We start from the raw sequence: 18,173 nt of genomic DNA on the forward strand, positions 1-18,173 counted from the left end.
ATTGAAGTCTCTGAAATCTTTCAAATGTATCCGAAATATTTGCGAAATATTTTTAATATTTTTTAAATGTTTGGTAATATTTGTGAAATTATTGAAATCTGAAATCTTTGGCAATATGAATTTCACACCTGCATTTATTATGATTGATTATTTACCACTTATTGTATATTTTCATTACTAATTTACAATTTTTATTCAGTATAATATTATTATACTATGTAGAAATTCTGCCATTCAATATTATAAGTCTATTCTCCTGTTCGCACGTAGAGAAGAAAGGCTCCGCCGCTTCTGATCCTCTTGGAAACTATTATTGCGAAATAAAGATTATAATTAAATAATAAAATTATATAATTAAATAATCTTAACGAGTGGTTGGAATAAATGACCCTTTTTGATATTTAGCAATCTGCCAAGAATCCGTTGATATTGGTTCTTGCACTACCGGAAATTATAAGAGGTTCTACTTCGATCCTGATGACAACACCTGTAAGGGCTTCATTTATACTGGCTGTGGCGGCAATCGAAATAATTTCAAGACCTTTGAATCTTGCATTAACAGTTGTCTTAAATGTAAGTGACGGTTCGGAGTCCGTTACAGAAGCTAATGTCCAATCATTCTTTTTCAGTACCTCTTGGCTTCATAGTCTGTAAATACGCACAATCGAAATTGTACATATCGGAATGCTAATTTTTATATTTTTCTTATTTCCCAGGATTTTTGTCTTTCGTTCTGCTGTATATAAAATAGCTAAACCTTCTACCCTGAGTTCTATAATACGAGTCCTCATTGAATTTACCTTTTATTTTTGTTTACGAAACCACTTATTTCTCAGCTTTCAATCAATTTTAAAATAATTAATCACAAACTTGATTTGATATTATAAAAATTGGAACTTTTTTTGTGCAGCGAATGAAATCGACGTTGACGATAGAATAAATAAGGATCCTTGTGAGGAGGCGGAAGAAGAATGCAGGGTGATTCGCTGTCCGTATGGCAAAGAGGCCTTTGTTGATAATCAGAATTGTCAACACTGTCGATGTGCTGATCCTTGTGCAACTCAAAGTTGTCCAGAAGGTACCAGATGTGCCATCATTCTGGATGATTCAAATGATGTTCCTATATACAGGGGTGTTTGCAGATCTGGTAATTATTCGTGATAGATAATAATCCTACAATCGGCACCTCTTTTTACTGAATCTGAACAAGTATTTATCTTTTGATGTAGCTGTTAAAAATGGTCGTTGCCCTACTGTATCAAACAGTACCAGATGTGAACAAGAGTGTTCGACAGACGCCGACTGTGCAGGAGAACGTAAATGTTGTAATAATGGTTGTGGTACTTCCTGTCTGGAACCCGCATCAGAAGAAATAATTACGACACTATCACCAGTTGTAAACGTATCTGCACCACTTTATGGTGCAGAACCAGCTGCAATTCATCATCCAAAAGAATCCAAACTTACGGCTGAGGAAGGTTTCTATGTGACGATGCCGTGTGTCACTACCGGAAATCCGAGACCCGCAATCACCTGGCGCAAGGAAACTGAATTGGTAATGCTTATTTTTAAAATGGGTTGGGGGGGGGAGGGTCAAGACATTTTATTATGATGTGCTTTGATAGGGGGGAGAGGGTTCTTTACTGATGTACGTAATTTTGGCAAACTCGCAGAAATTTTCTCCTAAAGATTATCTTTTTAGCTACAAATTTTATTAGTTGTTTGAAATTTGAAAAACTGTCTTGAACAGACATCCTTTTTTTGTGGAAAATTCAAATTTTTTGTTAAAAATTCGTCCTTTTGGGTTAAATATTCAGCTCTTTTGGTAGGCAATTAACCTTTTGTTTAAAATTCATTTTTTTTTGCTGATAAGTACACTGAAATCTTTCTTGGATAAAATCTATTTTTTTGTTGTTGAAAATTTCCCTTATTGATTTAAAAGTTGATATTTTTTTATTAGAAATATTGCATCTTTTTGAAAATAAATGCAACTGTATTGGTGAAAATTCAACTATTTCCTGGAAAATTTACTTTTTGTTTAAAATTCGTATTTTTTGTTGGGTTGAAAAGCCAATTCAAATGTTTTTGGATGAAAATTCAACTAATGTGTTTTCATTTGTCTTTTTGATTTAAAAATTTAACTGTTTAGTGGACTTTTCATTTTTCTTTGACAAAAATGCAACTATTTGGTTGAAAATTTAACACTCTTGTTAAAAAGTTATACTTTTTTGTTAAAAATTCGACTATTGCACAGAAAATTAAATTATTGTTTACAATTATTATTTTAGTGTTGGAAAGTGAACTGGAATCTTCTTTCGATAAAAATTTAGCTATTTATTTTAAGTTTTTCTTTTAATCATCCTTTTTAGAAGAAATTTCATCTTTCTTGAATAAAAATGCAACTATTCGGTTGAAAAATCAACTATTTTTTAAAATGTTGTTTTCGATTTAAAAATTGAGTGTTTCATAAAAAATTTCCTTTTTGTTTAAATTTAATATTTAAGTGTTCAAAAGAGAGCGGAAATCTTTTCTGAATGAAAATTCAACTATTTATTGCCTTTTGTTTAAAATAAAAATTCATCTGCTTTAAGAGGAGTTTCACCTTTCTTAGACAAAAATGCAACTGCTTGGTTGAAAATTAAACTATTTTGTTGAAATTTCATAATTTCTTGTCGAAAATTATATTATTTTTATGGAAATGTAACTATTTCGTAGAAAATTTACTTTTTATTAAAAATGTATATTTTGTTGATGAAAAATGAACTGAAATATTTTCTAAGTGAAATCTAGCTTAGAAAAAAAGTTGTCATTATTTATTAAAAATTCATTTGCTTGAGTACAAATTTAATCTTTCTTAGATAAAACTGCAACTGTTTCGTAGAGAATTCAACTATTTTATTAAAAATTCATCCTTTTTGCTGGAAAATTCGACTTTTTGGATTGAAAAATCAATTTTTTGTTTAGAAACTTATTTATTGTTTAAAATTTGAATTTTAAATTTTCATATTTTGATCGTGAAAAGTCAACTGTAATATGTTTCAACAAAAAATTCAACTTTTTGTGTGCTTAAATCACTTGGTTAAGAAATCATTTTTTTACAAGATTTATATTTGTAGCTAAAAATTAACCTATTTTGCTGAAAGCTTAAATATTGTATTAAAAAATTATCTGTTTTAATTAGTAATTTACCTACTTCGGTAAAAGTTAAACTGCATTGTAAAAAAAATTTGTTTAAGGCTTATGCCTTTAGTTAAAAATGTAACTGTTTTGTCGAAAAGGCTTTTTTTGTTTAAGATTAATTTTCTACCTGAAAATTGATCTTTTCGATTTTTTTAAGATTGATCTTATTTAGTTAAAAATTCTCCTTTTTTGTGAAAAAATTATTTTCTTGTTTAGAAATTTCATGTTTGTTGGGTAAAGATGCATCAGTTTCAAAGAAACTTAATTTTTTGCTGAAAAGTTATATTTTTGGTTTGAAAAATAAATTTTCGTAGAGAAAATTGGTCCTTTGGTTGGAATTTTCGATAGTTTATATAAACTGTTATTTCTTTCTCGAGTAGAAAATCTTTATTTGTTGAAAATTCGTCTTTTTAATTTTAAAATTCTTTACCTTTATTATAAATTTCATCTCTTTCGATTGAAATATAAACCATGACATTATTTTGTTGTAAATTTATCTTTCTAGATTGAAAATTCAACGATTATGTTAAAAGTTGAATTATTTTGTTGGAAATTCAAGTATTTTGTTAAAATGTCAACTTTTATAGTAGAAACGACATTGTTTTGTTTAAGGTAGTTCGGCTATTAGATTGATCAGGTGAAAAATTAATGCCTTTTTTTAGGGGCCCTTTCCAGGTTAAAATTTGAATTATCATTATTTAAAGTCGTGTCAAAAAAAATGGGATCTTATGGAGAGGCATTTCGCGGGCTTCAAAAATGATTAATTTTGGCTTTAAAACACGTTGAATATGGTTAGGACAATTTTTTTGACGGAAAATATAATGCGAAATTTGAATTACTGCTCATTTATACTTGCTTCCAGGGTATTTGAGCTCAATTTGAGCAAAATGTAGCCTAGAATTAAAAATGTAGCTAGTATCGAGTAAATTCAACAGTTAAATTTACATTTTATTATTATTTAAAAAACATTTTATTTATATTGATCAGGATAAAAATTGGTTACCTAATTTAGTAATTGATATACTGGCCAAATTTTGAATTTAATTCCAAATATAAAAAAAAAAATAATGGACATAGCTTTGATTAGCTTTCCCAGTAACCGGACTACTTTAAAATTAATTGATAAATTTGAATATGTTTATTTTTTATCTGATATACCGTTTTATTCCGCTTATAAATGATTCAATATTGAAAATATTACAAGGTTAAAATACTGGTATTTGAGTTTTAATGATCAAGAAGATTGAAAAATTAGTCAAGGGAAAATCAGGGAATTTCGAAAATGAAGTTCTCGGATACTCTGACTAATTATACTTGCTATAACAAAAAAAATGTGCCCGCTTAGCGGGCACATTCTCATCGCGCGCGGCTCGCTTCGCTCGCAAGTTTGGGCGCGCCTAGGGCGCGCGACGGTTGAATCTCGCGCTTCGCACTAGAACATAATTACACCTCGCGCTTCGCGCTCGGATATTTATTCTTTGCATTTGGAATGCTTGAAAAAAACTTTATCAAAAATATCTCTTTTAGATGGCAGTATTTATATGCGTCTTCATATTCTGAATTGTCTACTTAATTAAGTATAGTCAAAGATTAAGTTTCTCAAAGCTCTGTAGGCTTTGAGGTCAACAACAGGTCTCAATAGGTTTTGTTGGATTTTTTTTCTCGTAACTTTCGTCGTTTTTCCACACATTTTTTTTTATTTTACTTTTTTCAACGTTATTTTTCACGAATAAAACAAAATTACGCGTCCCATCAAGAAGTGATTCTTAACGAAATTTTATATCTTTTTTGGGATAACCATTTTTTCAATTCATCTTTTTTTGTATCCTACATAGTTTGTCCACAAAATGGAATTTTTTATTTTCCATTATTTTTTGTGCAATCAAAATTTGAATTTTCGATTTTTGAAGAAAATCCAAAAATTGGTTATGATAATCTTGTAGGGATTTCAAAAAGGAATGTTTTTCTTCTCTTAACTTTTTTTCATATCGTACGTTTTTCGGCTTCAAGTTTTGATTTTCGGTTGATTAAAAAAATTTTGGAAAAGCTATAACTCTGAGAATTTTCTTTTTATCGGAAAAAGTCACAAGGATAAATTGTTTGTTCTTTTTAATACTATAAATATCCGTACATAGAATTTTCAAATTCAGAAAAAAGTGGTCTCAAAAATGTTCAAAATGCGCTCACTTTTTGAATTTCTATCAAAAATGGCTGGTTAACGAACTCGTCCTTTCTTTTAGGACCTAGAAAAAGTGTGCCAAAGATAGATTTGATTCGTTCATTTTTTCGAGAGTTATCGTGTTTACGGACGGACGGCGGGTCGGACGGACAGACAGACAGACGCCATCGTGAAAACCTGATTTTCGGATTCAGGGGGTCTCGAAACGTGGAGATCCGTTGAAAAAGTGTGATGTCAAATTTCCGATAATTCTAATACTTTCTCAATCATAAATGATGAGAATGTAAAAACATTTCTGGAAACTAAATATTACGTACAATTATAGGCCTATAATTCTTTACGCAATTTATGTACGGCCTCTTAAATTCGAGTTGAAGTTATATTGATACATTAATTATATTGTGTTTCTTCTTCTGCAGATATCTGCAAATGAAAAGAGGCGAAGGATCCTTAATGATGGCTCCCTGCAGATTATCAATTTGTACACCTATGACCGAGGAACCTATATTTGCACCGCTGACAATGGTCATGGTTCTCCTGTCAGAATAGAATACCAATTGGACATAACAGGTAGGTGTCTTTTTACTCAAGCTCTGGTTCTAATATTCAGTTTAAGATTGGTTTGGATTGCTCATTGGAATAATGATTAACGATTAACAAATTCATACCTTAATTTTAAAGAAACTCTCTTGTAGTGTACGTTTAAAATGTCTACTCTGGCGTTAGACAATTAAAAAAAATGACAAGGAATAGAAAAAATTTTTAGAACTCAAAAGAATTCAAAGAAATTCAATTTTCTATGCCAGAGTGGTCCAAGAAATTCTCCCAAGCATGAGAATATGGTTGAGAATATGCTCGACCTTTATGTATTTTGAGAATTTAATCAACATTTATGAGCATTTTAAATTAGGATTTAAAAAATCGTATTTTTTATCTTCATTAATAATAATTGCATTATTTAGATTTTGCGGGAAAATGTATCGCTTCAAATTGGAAAGAGCGCTAAATTTAGTTCATAAAAGAAATCAAAGTAATAGAAAAACATATTATTCGCATTAAATAGTGCCTTATCCAGGGTTGCTACAATATCCCAATTTCCAAATTCTTCTATAAAATCAAAAACACACAGAGAAGATTAATAATGTTAATGCAAAAAAAAATTTCTAAATATATTTCAAACACTGTAGTTGTGTTTTCAAGACAAAAAGATAAATTTTCAACCAAAGAAATTAATTTTTAAATTAAATGATGAATCTTTAACCAAAAATATGAATTTTTAACCAAATAGTTGAATTTTAAACTCAAAAGATTAATTTTTAGCCAAAAAAAGACTCATTGTCAACAAAGTACATGAGTTTCAGCTACAAAAAAATCAAAGTCGAACCAAAATTAGTATAGTTAAAATGTCAGAAAAATAAATGTTCAGACAAAAAACAAAAAAAAACGAATTTTCAACCAAAATTATTTTAAAAAAAATTATTTATAAATTATTTTTACCAAAATTTAAACAAAAATTTTAAACTAAGAAGGTACATTTAAAAACCAAAAATATGATATTTCAGCTCGCAGCAAGAAAAGTAAATTAAAAAATAAACGAGTTTTGAGCCAAATTAATTAATTTCCGACCAAAAATACAAATTATCAACGAAAATGAAAGTTATAACTTCTGTTTAAAAAATTAATTTTGAACTAAAAAGAAACTTTACTTTCAACCAGAGAGAAATTTTCCATAAAGAAAAAAAACGAATTTTCTACTTCATAATTTTTTTTTTAATGAAAGAAGTGAATTCTTTAAAAAAAATAGAAAAGTTAAACTTTTTCCTTGACTGATAATTTTTTAACGAAAATATTAAATTTTCTATGACAAAGGTAAATTTTCCACACAGAATGCAAAAGTTAAATTGAATTTTCAACAAAACAAAATATAATTTTTAACCAAATACATGAATCTCAAACTAAAAAGATAAGTTTTCTACCAAAAATAAAGTAGAATATTTTTCGGTTAGTAAAATAAATTTTCAACCAAAAAACAAACGAATTTTCAAAAAAGAAACAGTTAAATTTTCAACGAAAGAAATTAATTTTTAAACAGAAGACGAAATTTCAACTAATGACAATACTCTTTTACCAAAAAAGACGGATTTTCAACAAACAGTTAAATTTTTGCCGAAAATAGATAAATTTGCAACTAAAAATAGAATAGTTAAGTTTTTAGTATAGAATAATATTTTCCAACCATACTAAAATCAATTTTCAACGAATTAGTATAATTTTCATCCAAAAATATTAAATTAATTTAAAAAACAGAAGTTTCCGACAGGAAATGAAAGTTTTCCAGTTTAAAAAAGTTTATTAATTCTAATTAAGAAAACACTCATTTTTAACCAAAAAGGTGAATTTTCTACCAAAATAGATGAATTTTTAACCAAATATTTAAATTTTCAAAGGAATTTCCAAAAGAAAAAATAAATTAGTCATTAAGAAGATTTAATATTTTCCCACAAAATTCGAATTTTCAGTAAAATCCAGGAATTTTAAATTTAAACCATATATTTGAATTTTCATCTTAAGAAGATAAATTTTGAATCAAACATGTAATAGTTAAGTTTTCAGTTAAAACAATTAATTTTCATATAGGAAACTTAATTTTTTTAAATAATTAAATTTTGAATAAATGAAAGGTTTTTAATTCAAATGATAATTCACCAACCAAGTAAATTAATTTTTAACAGAGTAGTCCGCTTCTGTTTCAAACACAAAAAGGATTTTCATTTTATGCCAAAAATAGTTGAATTCAACCAAAAAATATTAATTTTTTTCTAAATGGTATGAAAACATAATAATAAAATTAATATCAACTTGAGTTAATCGAAAATACCCTAACTGAAGTTTTCCCTGACATCCCCTGACTTTCTGGAATTACCGGACCTGTAACAACCCTGTAATTAAAAAGAAGGATATGTTTATTTCTCTTTAGAATTTTTTTGAAAAAATTAAAATATATGTATTAATTATGATACATATTTTTTTGGACAATAAATGCTTTAAATTCTCTTTAATGCTCTGTTCGATCTTAAATGCTGTGCACATTCTCGAGAGCTCAAGATAAATTCTTAAGTATTTAAGAACTCTACGCATCCCTTGATCATTCTGTTAATAAGAAATCCTTGGTTGAAATCTGGTGGAAGATGTCTAACATATGTTTGAAAAAGTAGTTTAATTTTAGGTAGATCCAAATGACCAATAATACTATTAAAACATCATAAGCCAATAAATTAGCTCACTAAATGAATTCACCCCAAAGTTGTAGCTTCTCAATCTCTAACTCGTTGCACCATGCATGTCTTGTTCTGTCTTGCATCCTTCAGAGCCCCTGAGCAATCGTTCTGCTGCTATTGTTGGGGAACCAACCGCATCGATTACGGTGACGATCAACTCACCAACTACCCTTCATTGCTATGCGATGGGTTGGCCAAGGCCCTTCGTGACCTGGTGGCGTGGAGATCGCATGCTACCCTTCTCTTCAGAAGATTACGAACAGGATTCCGATTATACCCTCCTCATCCGATCAGTGACAATTAGTAACCTTGGAGTGTACGAGTGTCAAGCTTACAACGCCATCGACAGACCAGCCTCCTGGTCCATCACCCTTCAGGCAATTGGACCAGTTCACAATGTCTCCAGTCCTTATATAGTCCCGCCACCTGAAAGGCCCACTACGATAAGGCCCAACTATCCATTCAGGCCCCAGAGGACCCAAGCACCCGATTACCAAACCTACCCTCCTGTTTATCCCAATAGAACTGGTTATTATGTGCCTGGCGCTATTCCCCTTGAACCTAGTCATAACGCAACCACTTGGTATCAAGGTGAGGGCAATGAAATAATCTTTATGAGCGATGTCATCAATACTGAGAATGTTTTTGAACGTTAAAATGATTTTCCTATCAACGGGGGAGTTTGCCACTCACCAGAGTGCGCGACCTGTTCGGGTCCGAGTTATGCGGAAATTCAAATTTAATACTTTGAAAATAGGTTTGATTATACAAATTATTAATCAAAGTTTCTAAATAATTTGTAAAATAGAGTTGAAGTGTCAGTCATTCAGTGGGAAAAGAAAAATTTAATATTTTAAGTAGGGTCAGCTTTTCCTGCATAGTTCTGAATTTCACAAAACATTATTATTCACTGATAAAGAACGCTTCAAAGTACATATTTTCAAAAGTTTTCTATTTTTTATTGCGAAAAATAAAAATAATCAGATTTTCAAATTAAAAAACAAACTGTTTTAGACAATAATCGTCTCGTTTTTTTTTATTGAATTCAACTGGTTTTTCATTAAAATTTTATTTGTTCAAGTTTCTTCTCATTGGTTGAAATTTTACTATTTTGTTGAAAAATTTTCTTTTATTTATTTATTTTTTATTATTTGTTAAAAACTGACATTTTTTATTTGACAAATTTCATGCTCTGTTAAAAATTCGTCATTTTTTGTTTGAAACTATTTTTGATGAAAATAAGTTGTTTTTTTCAGTAAAAATTGATTCACTGAAAACTCAACTTATTTATTTTTTTGTTAAAAATTCGCTTCTTTTGGTTTAAAAATCATCCATTTAGATAAAAATTAATGTATTTGATTAAAAATTCATCTCTTTTGGTCGAAAATTAATCTTGATCCTCAAAAATGAATTTTTTTGCTCTAAAAATCATTTTTCGGTTGAAAGTTTAACTTATTTAAAAAAATTTCTTTCCCCTTTTCTCAAAAATTGAGCTTTTTAGTCAAAAATTCAACTACATGTTTGAAAATTGACCTTCTTTTAAGGAATGTATTCTTCTTATTTGCAAATTTATTTCTATTGGTTAAAACTGTGCTGCTTGTGATAAAAAATTCAAATACTTTAAGAAATATATAATTAAATTGTTTAAAATATTTGTTTCTTGTTAAAAATTTGTCTTTTTGTAAAAAATTAATCTTTTATTTAAAAATTAACTTTTTTATTGTTGAAAACGAAAGTATTTTGTTTAAGCTTTCTTTTTTCGATTCAAAATGATTTAATTGACAATCTATTTCTATGGCTAAAAATGCAACTATTCTATTGAACACTTCACATTTTTGTTTAGTTGAAAATTAATTTTAATTACAAAAAATACTATAAGACTCAACTAATAAAGATAAATTTTGACCCCAAAATGATGAGTTTTCAAAAAAGAAGATTAAGTTACTGCTAGAAAACAAATTCTCAATAAAATACATCAATTTTTTACTAAATATTTAAATTTCTAATTAAAAGAGGTACATTTTCAACACACACAAAAAAACGAATTTAAAACAAAATTGTTAAATTTTCAACAACAAAGAATTAAAGAAAAATGGAATATTGAAATTTTTTAGATAGGAAAATTGAATTTTCAACAATATAGTTCAATTTGAAAGACAAGAAGTGAATTGTCAACTAAAAAATAAATTTTCAACTAAAAAGATTAATTTTCGAGAAAAGAAAAACAAATTTTTACATAATTAGTTAAGCTTTCGACTAAATGGTTTTTCTTCTAAATGGTTGTTTTTAAACTAAAAGAGGCGAATTTGTAACTAAAAGTGGACTAGCTAAATTTTCGGTTAATCAATTTTCAAGGAAAGAAAAACCGATTCTCAACCAAATATTTTATTTTAAACCAAACATATTTTTAATTAAAAACCGTTGAACTGAAACAAAGAGTAAGCACTGTCAGTAAAGCACGTCATGTAAAAAAATTCTATTCGTAATAAAAATTAAAACAAATAAATGACGAATTTCCAACAAAATAGTTCAATTTTTAACCAAAGAGAAGAAACTTCAACCGATAAAATTTTAATCAAAAACATTTGAATTACAAAAAAAGAAAACGATTTTTCTCTAAAACAGTTAGTTTTTTCATTATTTGAACTATGCAAGAAAAATCTACCGTACTGAAGATATTAAAATTTTCTATTTAAACTCAATGGATAACACTTTCACTCTATTTTATGAAAGAAGTATAAACTTTTATTAATAATTGGTATAAAAAGGTATTTTTCATATATTAAATTTCAATTTTCGCAGTACTCGGACCCGAGCAGATCGCACACTCTGGTGAGTAGTAAGCTTTCCCATTAAGAAGATATTTAAATTTTTATAGAAACTTAATAAACAAATAAATAAAAAATAATTCATCTTTGCTCTTAATATAATAGTATTGACAGAAATGAATTGATATTTACAATATTTTTCTCATTATTAGTTGAGAAATACTTGTTTTTTCAATTAAATTGAATATTAAAAATTTTATTATGGACCTACATTAATTAATTTCACTAAATTCAAGAAAATGCAAAAGAAATGGCAATGCCTTTCTTCTTCTTTTTTAAATGTGAGCTTTTGCCTCGGATTTTGCTAATTCTGAATTTTTTATCGAAGTAAAAGTAAATATATGAGGATTAGTCGTTTTATGTATCTATTATATTATGTTTGATGTTCGTTCAATTTTAATGTTTTCGTTTAAATGTTAATAAGTTTCAAGCAATATATTATGTATTTATTTTTTATTTCCTTAAAAAAATTTTTGGGAAATTGATGTTGCTCATTATCTTCCTTATTCTTTTCTATCCTTCGCTTTGCACTGGAAAATGAAACTGCATGTTGGAATTTTATAACTAATAACGCTTTTCTTTACTTACACTTTTCACAATAATATAAAAACAATTATAATTTAAATTGTGCAAAAAAATAAATTACAATGTTTCTGTCTTAAATTAACATTTTTAGTGAAAAGTGTTCACAGAAACGAATTAATTTTCCTTCCTGCCTAATATTTAAAGAATTCTGTCTTTTATTCTAGGTGTCATATTTCAGAAATTAAATTCAACAAAACTCAGAGATTAAGCTGTGCTTTCTTCTGGTCTAAACGTTTTGTAACTTTAAATTTTTATTTTGTTTTACTATTCAAAAATCAATTACTTTTTCAGCAATTTTTACCTGTTATTCAAATTTTTCGAAATCGCTACTGCATTTTTTAAAATACATTTTTAGACTTATCAGTGAATATTTCTAATTAATTTTCTTGATTTTTTGTTCTGTAGTACCAGTAAAAGTGAACGTTTCTGCACACCAAGAACAATGGCCAGAAGGAAGTGATATTAGTATTGCTTGCGAAGTGGATGGCTATCCTATTCCAAGAGTGGAATGGTTCAAGAATGATGTTCCAATTGAAGTTGATAACCGCATCAAGATTTCTGGTAATTTATCAATAATTATACTTTAATACAATATCACAAAAACTATTTTAAGTACTTTCTATAACGTTAAGAACTTAGATAACATTTAGAACATAAACCTAAATAGAAAAATCAAACTTTATTTTTGGGTAGAAGTTCTTTTTTTTATTGAAAAGTCTACTATTACGTATATTTTTAGTTAGAAATTCATCTCGTTTGATTTAAAATTCTATTATTTGGTTTAAAATTTATTTATTTGGTTCAAAACGCAACTATATTGTTAAAATATCATATTTTTTTTATCAAATATTTAACTGCTTTGTTAAAAATTCATTTTTTTATTTGAAGGTTCATCCCTTTGGTTTAAAATTTCACTATTTTGATGAAAATTCGTTTCGTGTTTGGTTTAAAATGAATTGTTTAAACTAACAATTAAACTATTAAAAAAGTCATTCTTATTTGTTAAAAATCTATCCTTTTTAGTTAAAAATGCAATTATTTTGTTGAAATATCAACTGTTACATGTTTTGTTGAGAATTATTCCTTTTTGGTTAAAAAGTTGATTATTTCGCATAAAGTTAAACTACTTTGTAAAACAATTACATTTTTTATTAATGATTCACAATTATAGTTAAAATTTCAACTGTTTGTTTTGAAATTCACTTTTATGTTAACAAATCTACTGTCTTGTAGAAAATTCATCTTTTCGGCTTGAAAATTGAACAAGTTGGTAGAAAATTCAACTACTTAACTTTTTGGTTATAAAATCTTATTTTTGGGTTGAAAATTTAACTTTGCTGAATATTTGTTTTTCTTTTGTTAAATTGGTTTTATTTGAATATTCAACTATTCCATGTTTGTTTAAAACTTTATATTGTATATTGGATATGTTGGAAATTCGTTTTTTTTATAATACCATAATCTTCTTGGTCGAAAATTATTCTTTTTAGTTCGAAATTTAACAATTTTGTTGAAAACTCGTTTTTCTTTGTTCAAATTTTTTTATGCGAGTTTTTATCTGAAAATTTAACTATTCCATCTTATGTGGACATTTTATCCTGTACATTGTATAAGTTAAAATTGCAATCATTTTGTAAAAAATTCACGTGATGTATTGATAAGTTATCTCTTTGGATAGAAATGTATTCTTGTTTTTAAAAAAACAACTTTTTGGTTGAAAATTTAAATATTTTTTAAAAAAATAATATTTTTTTAGTAGAAAATTATTCTCTTTTGTTAAAGGTTCAAATTTTCTACGGCAAATTCAAGTATCTTATTAAAAATTAATTTGTCTTGATTGCAAATAATCTTTCTAGTTAAAAATTTATCTTTGTTCTTTTTTAAGGCGATCTTTTATGATAGAAAAGTCATATTTCTTGGTTAAAATCGAATTTTTTTATGAAAATTCAAATGTCTTCTACCAAATTTGTCTTCTTATCTTAAAAATTCAAGTACGTGGTTGAATTTTAAACTTTTTTGTTTGAAAATGTATCCCTTTTATTAAAAGTACAGCTTTGCATTTTGGAAATTTAACTATTTGGTAAAAAATGCGACTATTTTGTTAAAAATCTAATTACATTTGGAAAATTAAAATATTTTGTTGAAGTCATTATTTCTAGTCGAAAATTTAACCATATTGTTGAAAATTCATCCTTTCGTATTAAAGATTCATCTTTTATGTTAGAAAAGTCATTCTTCTTGGTTGAAAATTTATTTTTTCTAACGCACGCACGAAATGTTCGATTTTCGACGCATATATTGCGTGCAGGAAGTGACCAATTCCAAAACCGTGGTAAAAAGCAGTTAGAAAAAGACTTTTTGTAGCTGCTGCGCTTGCGCTCTTTGAGTAAGATTACTTTTTCTTGCAGTTGCGCTTGCGCATTTCGAGTCAGAATTACTTTCCAGGACTGTCGAAATTATAATCTCACTTCATTATGATTTGACGCTTGAGAGACTCATTGTGAGTAGTGAATAGTTATTGGACATACTCGAAGTGATAAATTGCGATAAATTACTGATAAATTACCATAAATTGCCGATAAATTACCGAAAACTTCCGAAAATTTTGGAAACTTTTAGAAATCTGAAATTATTGGTAATTTGATAATTGATAATTATAATTTGATCATTGAAATTTTTTATAAATTTTCGCAATTTATCAAATTTTCAGAAATTTTTGAATTTCTTCCAAAAAGCTTCGGATACACTAAATTTCTATAAATTTTCGGTAATTTACAAATTTACAAAAAATTTCCGGAATTTTTAGGTAATGTTTGTAATTTCATCATAAATTTTCAAAAATTACCATACATTTTCAAAAATTGGTTTTTATTGTTTCTCAAATCGAAAATTTACCGCAATTGTTAGAAAAAATATGGGGTGCTACAGGAGCTAAAAGTAGGGAATTGAAACTTTTGTGAAGTGTACAGTGCTTGCCATCGGATCGTCTACGGCTCGCTTACAGCTCGCATCCAACTCGCCTACGACTCGCCTATAACTTCTGTTCGACTCGTCTCTGGCTCGTACAGTTAACTTCACACTCGTGTGGAACTGCCTACTTTCCGGACTTGTAGCACAATATACTATTTCTTTGTTGAAAAGGAACTGTTTTGTTAAAAATTGAATTGTCTTTCTAAAAACTTGTTCTTTTTGCCTTGGAAATTTTACTATTTGTTTAAATCTTTAATTATTTTCTTTTGACTCGTAGTTTTTACTGGAAAGTTCACATATTTAGTTTTCAATTAATCAATTTGGTAAAAAATTAATTAATTTGTAAATTCCTCTTTTTTCACTTGAAAATTCAACTATTTTGTTCGAAATTTAAAATATTTTGGCTTTAAATCTTAGGAATTTAAAGTGTTTCGTATTTAATTAAATGTTTTATCTACATTAATTTTATTGAAAAAGAAAAATTGATGAACGTGAAATCCGTCCTTAGCAAATGGCTACATTATTTTCGAGGTAGAGGGGAATTAAAAAGAGCCCAAAATTGATAACATAGCTTATGGATGGCCCATAACTGGAAAAATTCTTCGTGTGACAAAAAAAAGTGGTTTGGAGCCGCCAGAACTTCAAAACTTACCCTACTTTTTTTTAGTAGTCCCTCGTCCCGCCAGACCTCGACTACACCACTGGTTCTTACATATTTCGTCATTTTCATATGTATCTAAAACGCTTACAAAATTCTTCACTGTTCTCTATATTTCTAGAAAATTCTGAACTGTCCTACAATAGTTTGAATCCTATTAAAAATTCTTTATTTCTAAGATTCTATTCAAATCCTATGTAGAACAGTCTGAAATATTATAGAATTTTCTAGAATGTTTTAAATTTTTATTCAAAATAACTTACATCGTTTCTGCAAAACTATCAATTTCATAAATTTTATTAAAATTTAAGTACCTTTAATTTAAATCCTAAAATGAGCCCGTCACTAAGTATGAGTTATGTTTAATTCAATTTTTATTAAATTGAGAAAAAATGATTTTAAAAAAATCCTAATGACGTAGAATCACCAAAATTTCTGAAAAATGGACTTCGACTAATTTAAGTATATTTTAAAAAATAAACACTTTCTTCAAGGAGGATATCATATAATGTCTAAAAAATATTCGAATAAAGTTGTGCTTAAACATTTCCCACTATTTGTCAGGCAAACAAAGTTTTAACTTTGTTTGGAACCCCTGTAGCCCGGCGAGAAGTAAATTCTAATAAAATGTAAATTTATAACTAAATTAAAACTGACGCTGTCTCTAAAGCGTTATAACATGGAATGATTTTCTTTCTGCAGAAGCCAACAGATTAGAAATTCTCGACGCAAGCAGAAACGATTCCGGTCAATACCGATGCGAAGCAACCAATCAATTTTCAAGCAGCTCTGAAAGCGTAAACATAAACGTAGCTGGTAAGTGCTCACCACTCAAATTATTAAATAATTCTAATTTAATTTTGTTTCAATTATGGACATTTTCAAGTCTCAATCTTTCTTTTTACTTCACATCCTATATAAAAAACCTATAAATCTTTTCTTCTTCAGGAATTTTCATCCACCCCAATTGTCAAGACAATTCCTACTTTGCCAAATGCGATCTGATCGTGCTTGCCAACTACTGCCAGCACAAATACTACGCTAAATTCTGCTGTCGATCCTGTACGGAAGCCGGACAGTTGCCAGTGAGAGGTCCTCATCTAGAAAGAACGAGAAGAAGAAGATCCACCCACTTTTTCTAAAAACTGAAACTAATTCTCGATCGGTCGGACCAATGGGACATAATCAATAGATATAAAAAAGGAGACTCTTTATCCGTACTCTCGATTCCAACAATTTAAATCAAAATCTTTCCAACACTCTATGGAAACTCCAAACCGTGATTAAAATTTAGCGATTAAATATTATCGATTCAACTTGATCAGGGGATCAAAGCAAGAATTAAATCATAATTTTCTTATAACGAAAAAACTGTTGTCTTCGCCGAACGCGTTGAAACTCGAGTCTCGTTCACTGCCAAAGCCTTAGAACGTCTATACATAGACAGCGATAAATTAATCAAACTCCTCTTTTCTAGCGCGTCGTAATTTTTATTTAATTTTTTTTATTCCTTATACTTTTTTCGACACAGGGTCCATGTATACACGATCTGAAGCTGAATCCTAGTCCGACGGAGCCATAATTGAAAGCTGTAAGTTGCGCTTTCATAAGACGATTTGCGACTTCGTCGATCTCAGAAGACACCTCGAAGTAAAAAAAATGTGCATTCTTCCTTTTTCTTTTGTGTCTCTAAATCAAAAGTAATAGAAATCGATGTGAAAGTAGATTCAATGTAGTTGTGCAACCTTTTCTGGTAAGTATAGTACAATTCCTTATCTTCCCAGGGTGATGACTAACGAATCGAAAATAATGCCTTTATTAATCGTTGAAATTATTTCTTGGAATAAGAAACCGAAACTCAAAACTAGAGACCACATGAGACCTGTAAATATTATTTTAATCACTGCTAATGCATTTTATCTCATAATGAAGAATTGAGTTATTCAGTCTCCCCAATAACACGAAATATTGCAGGAGAAGAGTGGCAAAATTGCTATGCAATATTGTAGAAATTTTGCTTCAATATATGAAATTACCTTTTCCAATTAATATTGCTGCATTGGTGCAACAAGATTTTGCAACAACAGTGCATCAACATTGCATTTTTACATGTTGAAGCAACATTGTTGCAATATTCAGGGTGGCCGCTGGACCGAGAAGTCGGGAAAACCGGGAAATGAACAGGAATTTTTTGAGACCGGAAATAAAATTTAAAAGTCTGCCCAAGTTCAATTTAAACAGTTTTTTTCAATAATAACTTGAATTTTTATATTTTATAATTATTCTATTATTCAGTTTACAATACGTAATTTAAAAATCGTGTACCTAAAATACTGTCCATTTTAGATTTTAATTTTTAAGCTTACCCTCTTAATTCAAAGAATTTTAAAATGCTGCCTTGAAGACTTGAACAATTAAAAATTCAAAGCGTTTGAAGTTGAAAATTGTTGATAAGAAACATTTTTATTTGATCACCTGTAAGTATAAAAAATACA

General features: G+C 28.3%; 1 protein-coding gene across 5 annotated transcripts in view; it reads left to right on the top strand.

Annotated features, from left to right (window-relative positions):
- Positions 1 to 17,902, top strand: part of LOC117172726 (papilin) — a 303,999-nt gene extending 286,097 nt beyond the window's left edge. For 3 of the 5 annotated variants that reach the window (XM_033360885.1, XM_033360888.1, XM_033360886.1), the window contains 8 exons: positions 406 to 573; positions 911 to 1,147; positions 1,230 to 1,555; positions 5,779 to 5,929; positions 8,728 to 9,228; positions 12,456 to 12,611; positions 16,381 to 16,494; positions 16,627 to 17,902. In XM_033360885.1, the coding sequence (XP_033216776.1) occupies positions 406 to 573; positions 911 to 1,147; positions 1,230 to 1,555; positions 5,779 to 5,929; positions 8,728 to 9,228; positions 12,456 to 12,611; positions 16,381 to 16,494; positions 16,627 to 16,820 (1,847 nt within the window). In that variant the 3' untranslated portion in view covers positions 16,821 to 17,902. The remainder of the gene's footprint in view (positions 1 to 405; positions 574 to 910; positions 1,148 to 1,229; positions 1,556 to 5,778; positions 5,930 to 8,727; positions 9,229 to 12,455; positions 12,612 to 16,380; positions 16,495 to 16,626) is intronic. The other 2 variants (XM_033360889.1, XM_033360887.1) reach the window with 2 other exon arrangements.
- The last annotated feature ends 271 nt before the right edge of the window (positions 17,903 to 18,173 follow it).

Source organism: Belonocnema kinseyi, chromosome 5, assembly GCF_010883055.1.
Source record: "Belonocnema kinseyi isolate 2016_QV_RU_SX_M_011 chromosome 5, B_treatae_v1, whole genome shotgun sequence".
In the NCBI taxonomy this organism is placed as follows: domain Eukaryota; kingdom Metazoa; phylum Arthropoda; class Insecta; order Hymenoptera; family Cynipidae; genus Belonocnema; species Belonocnema kinseyi.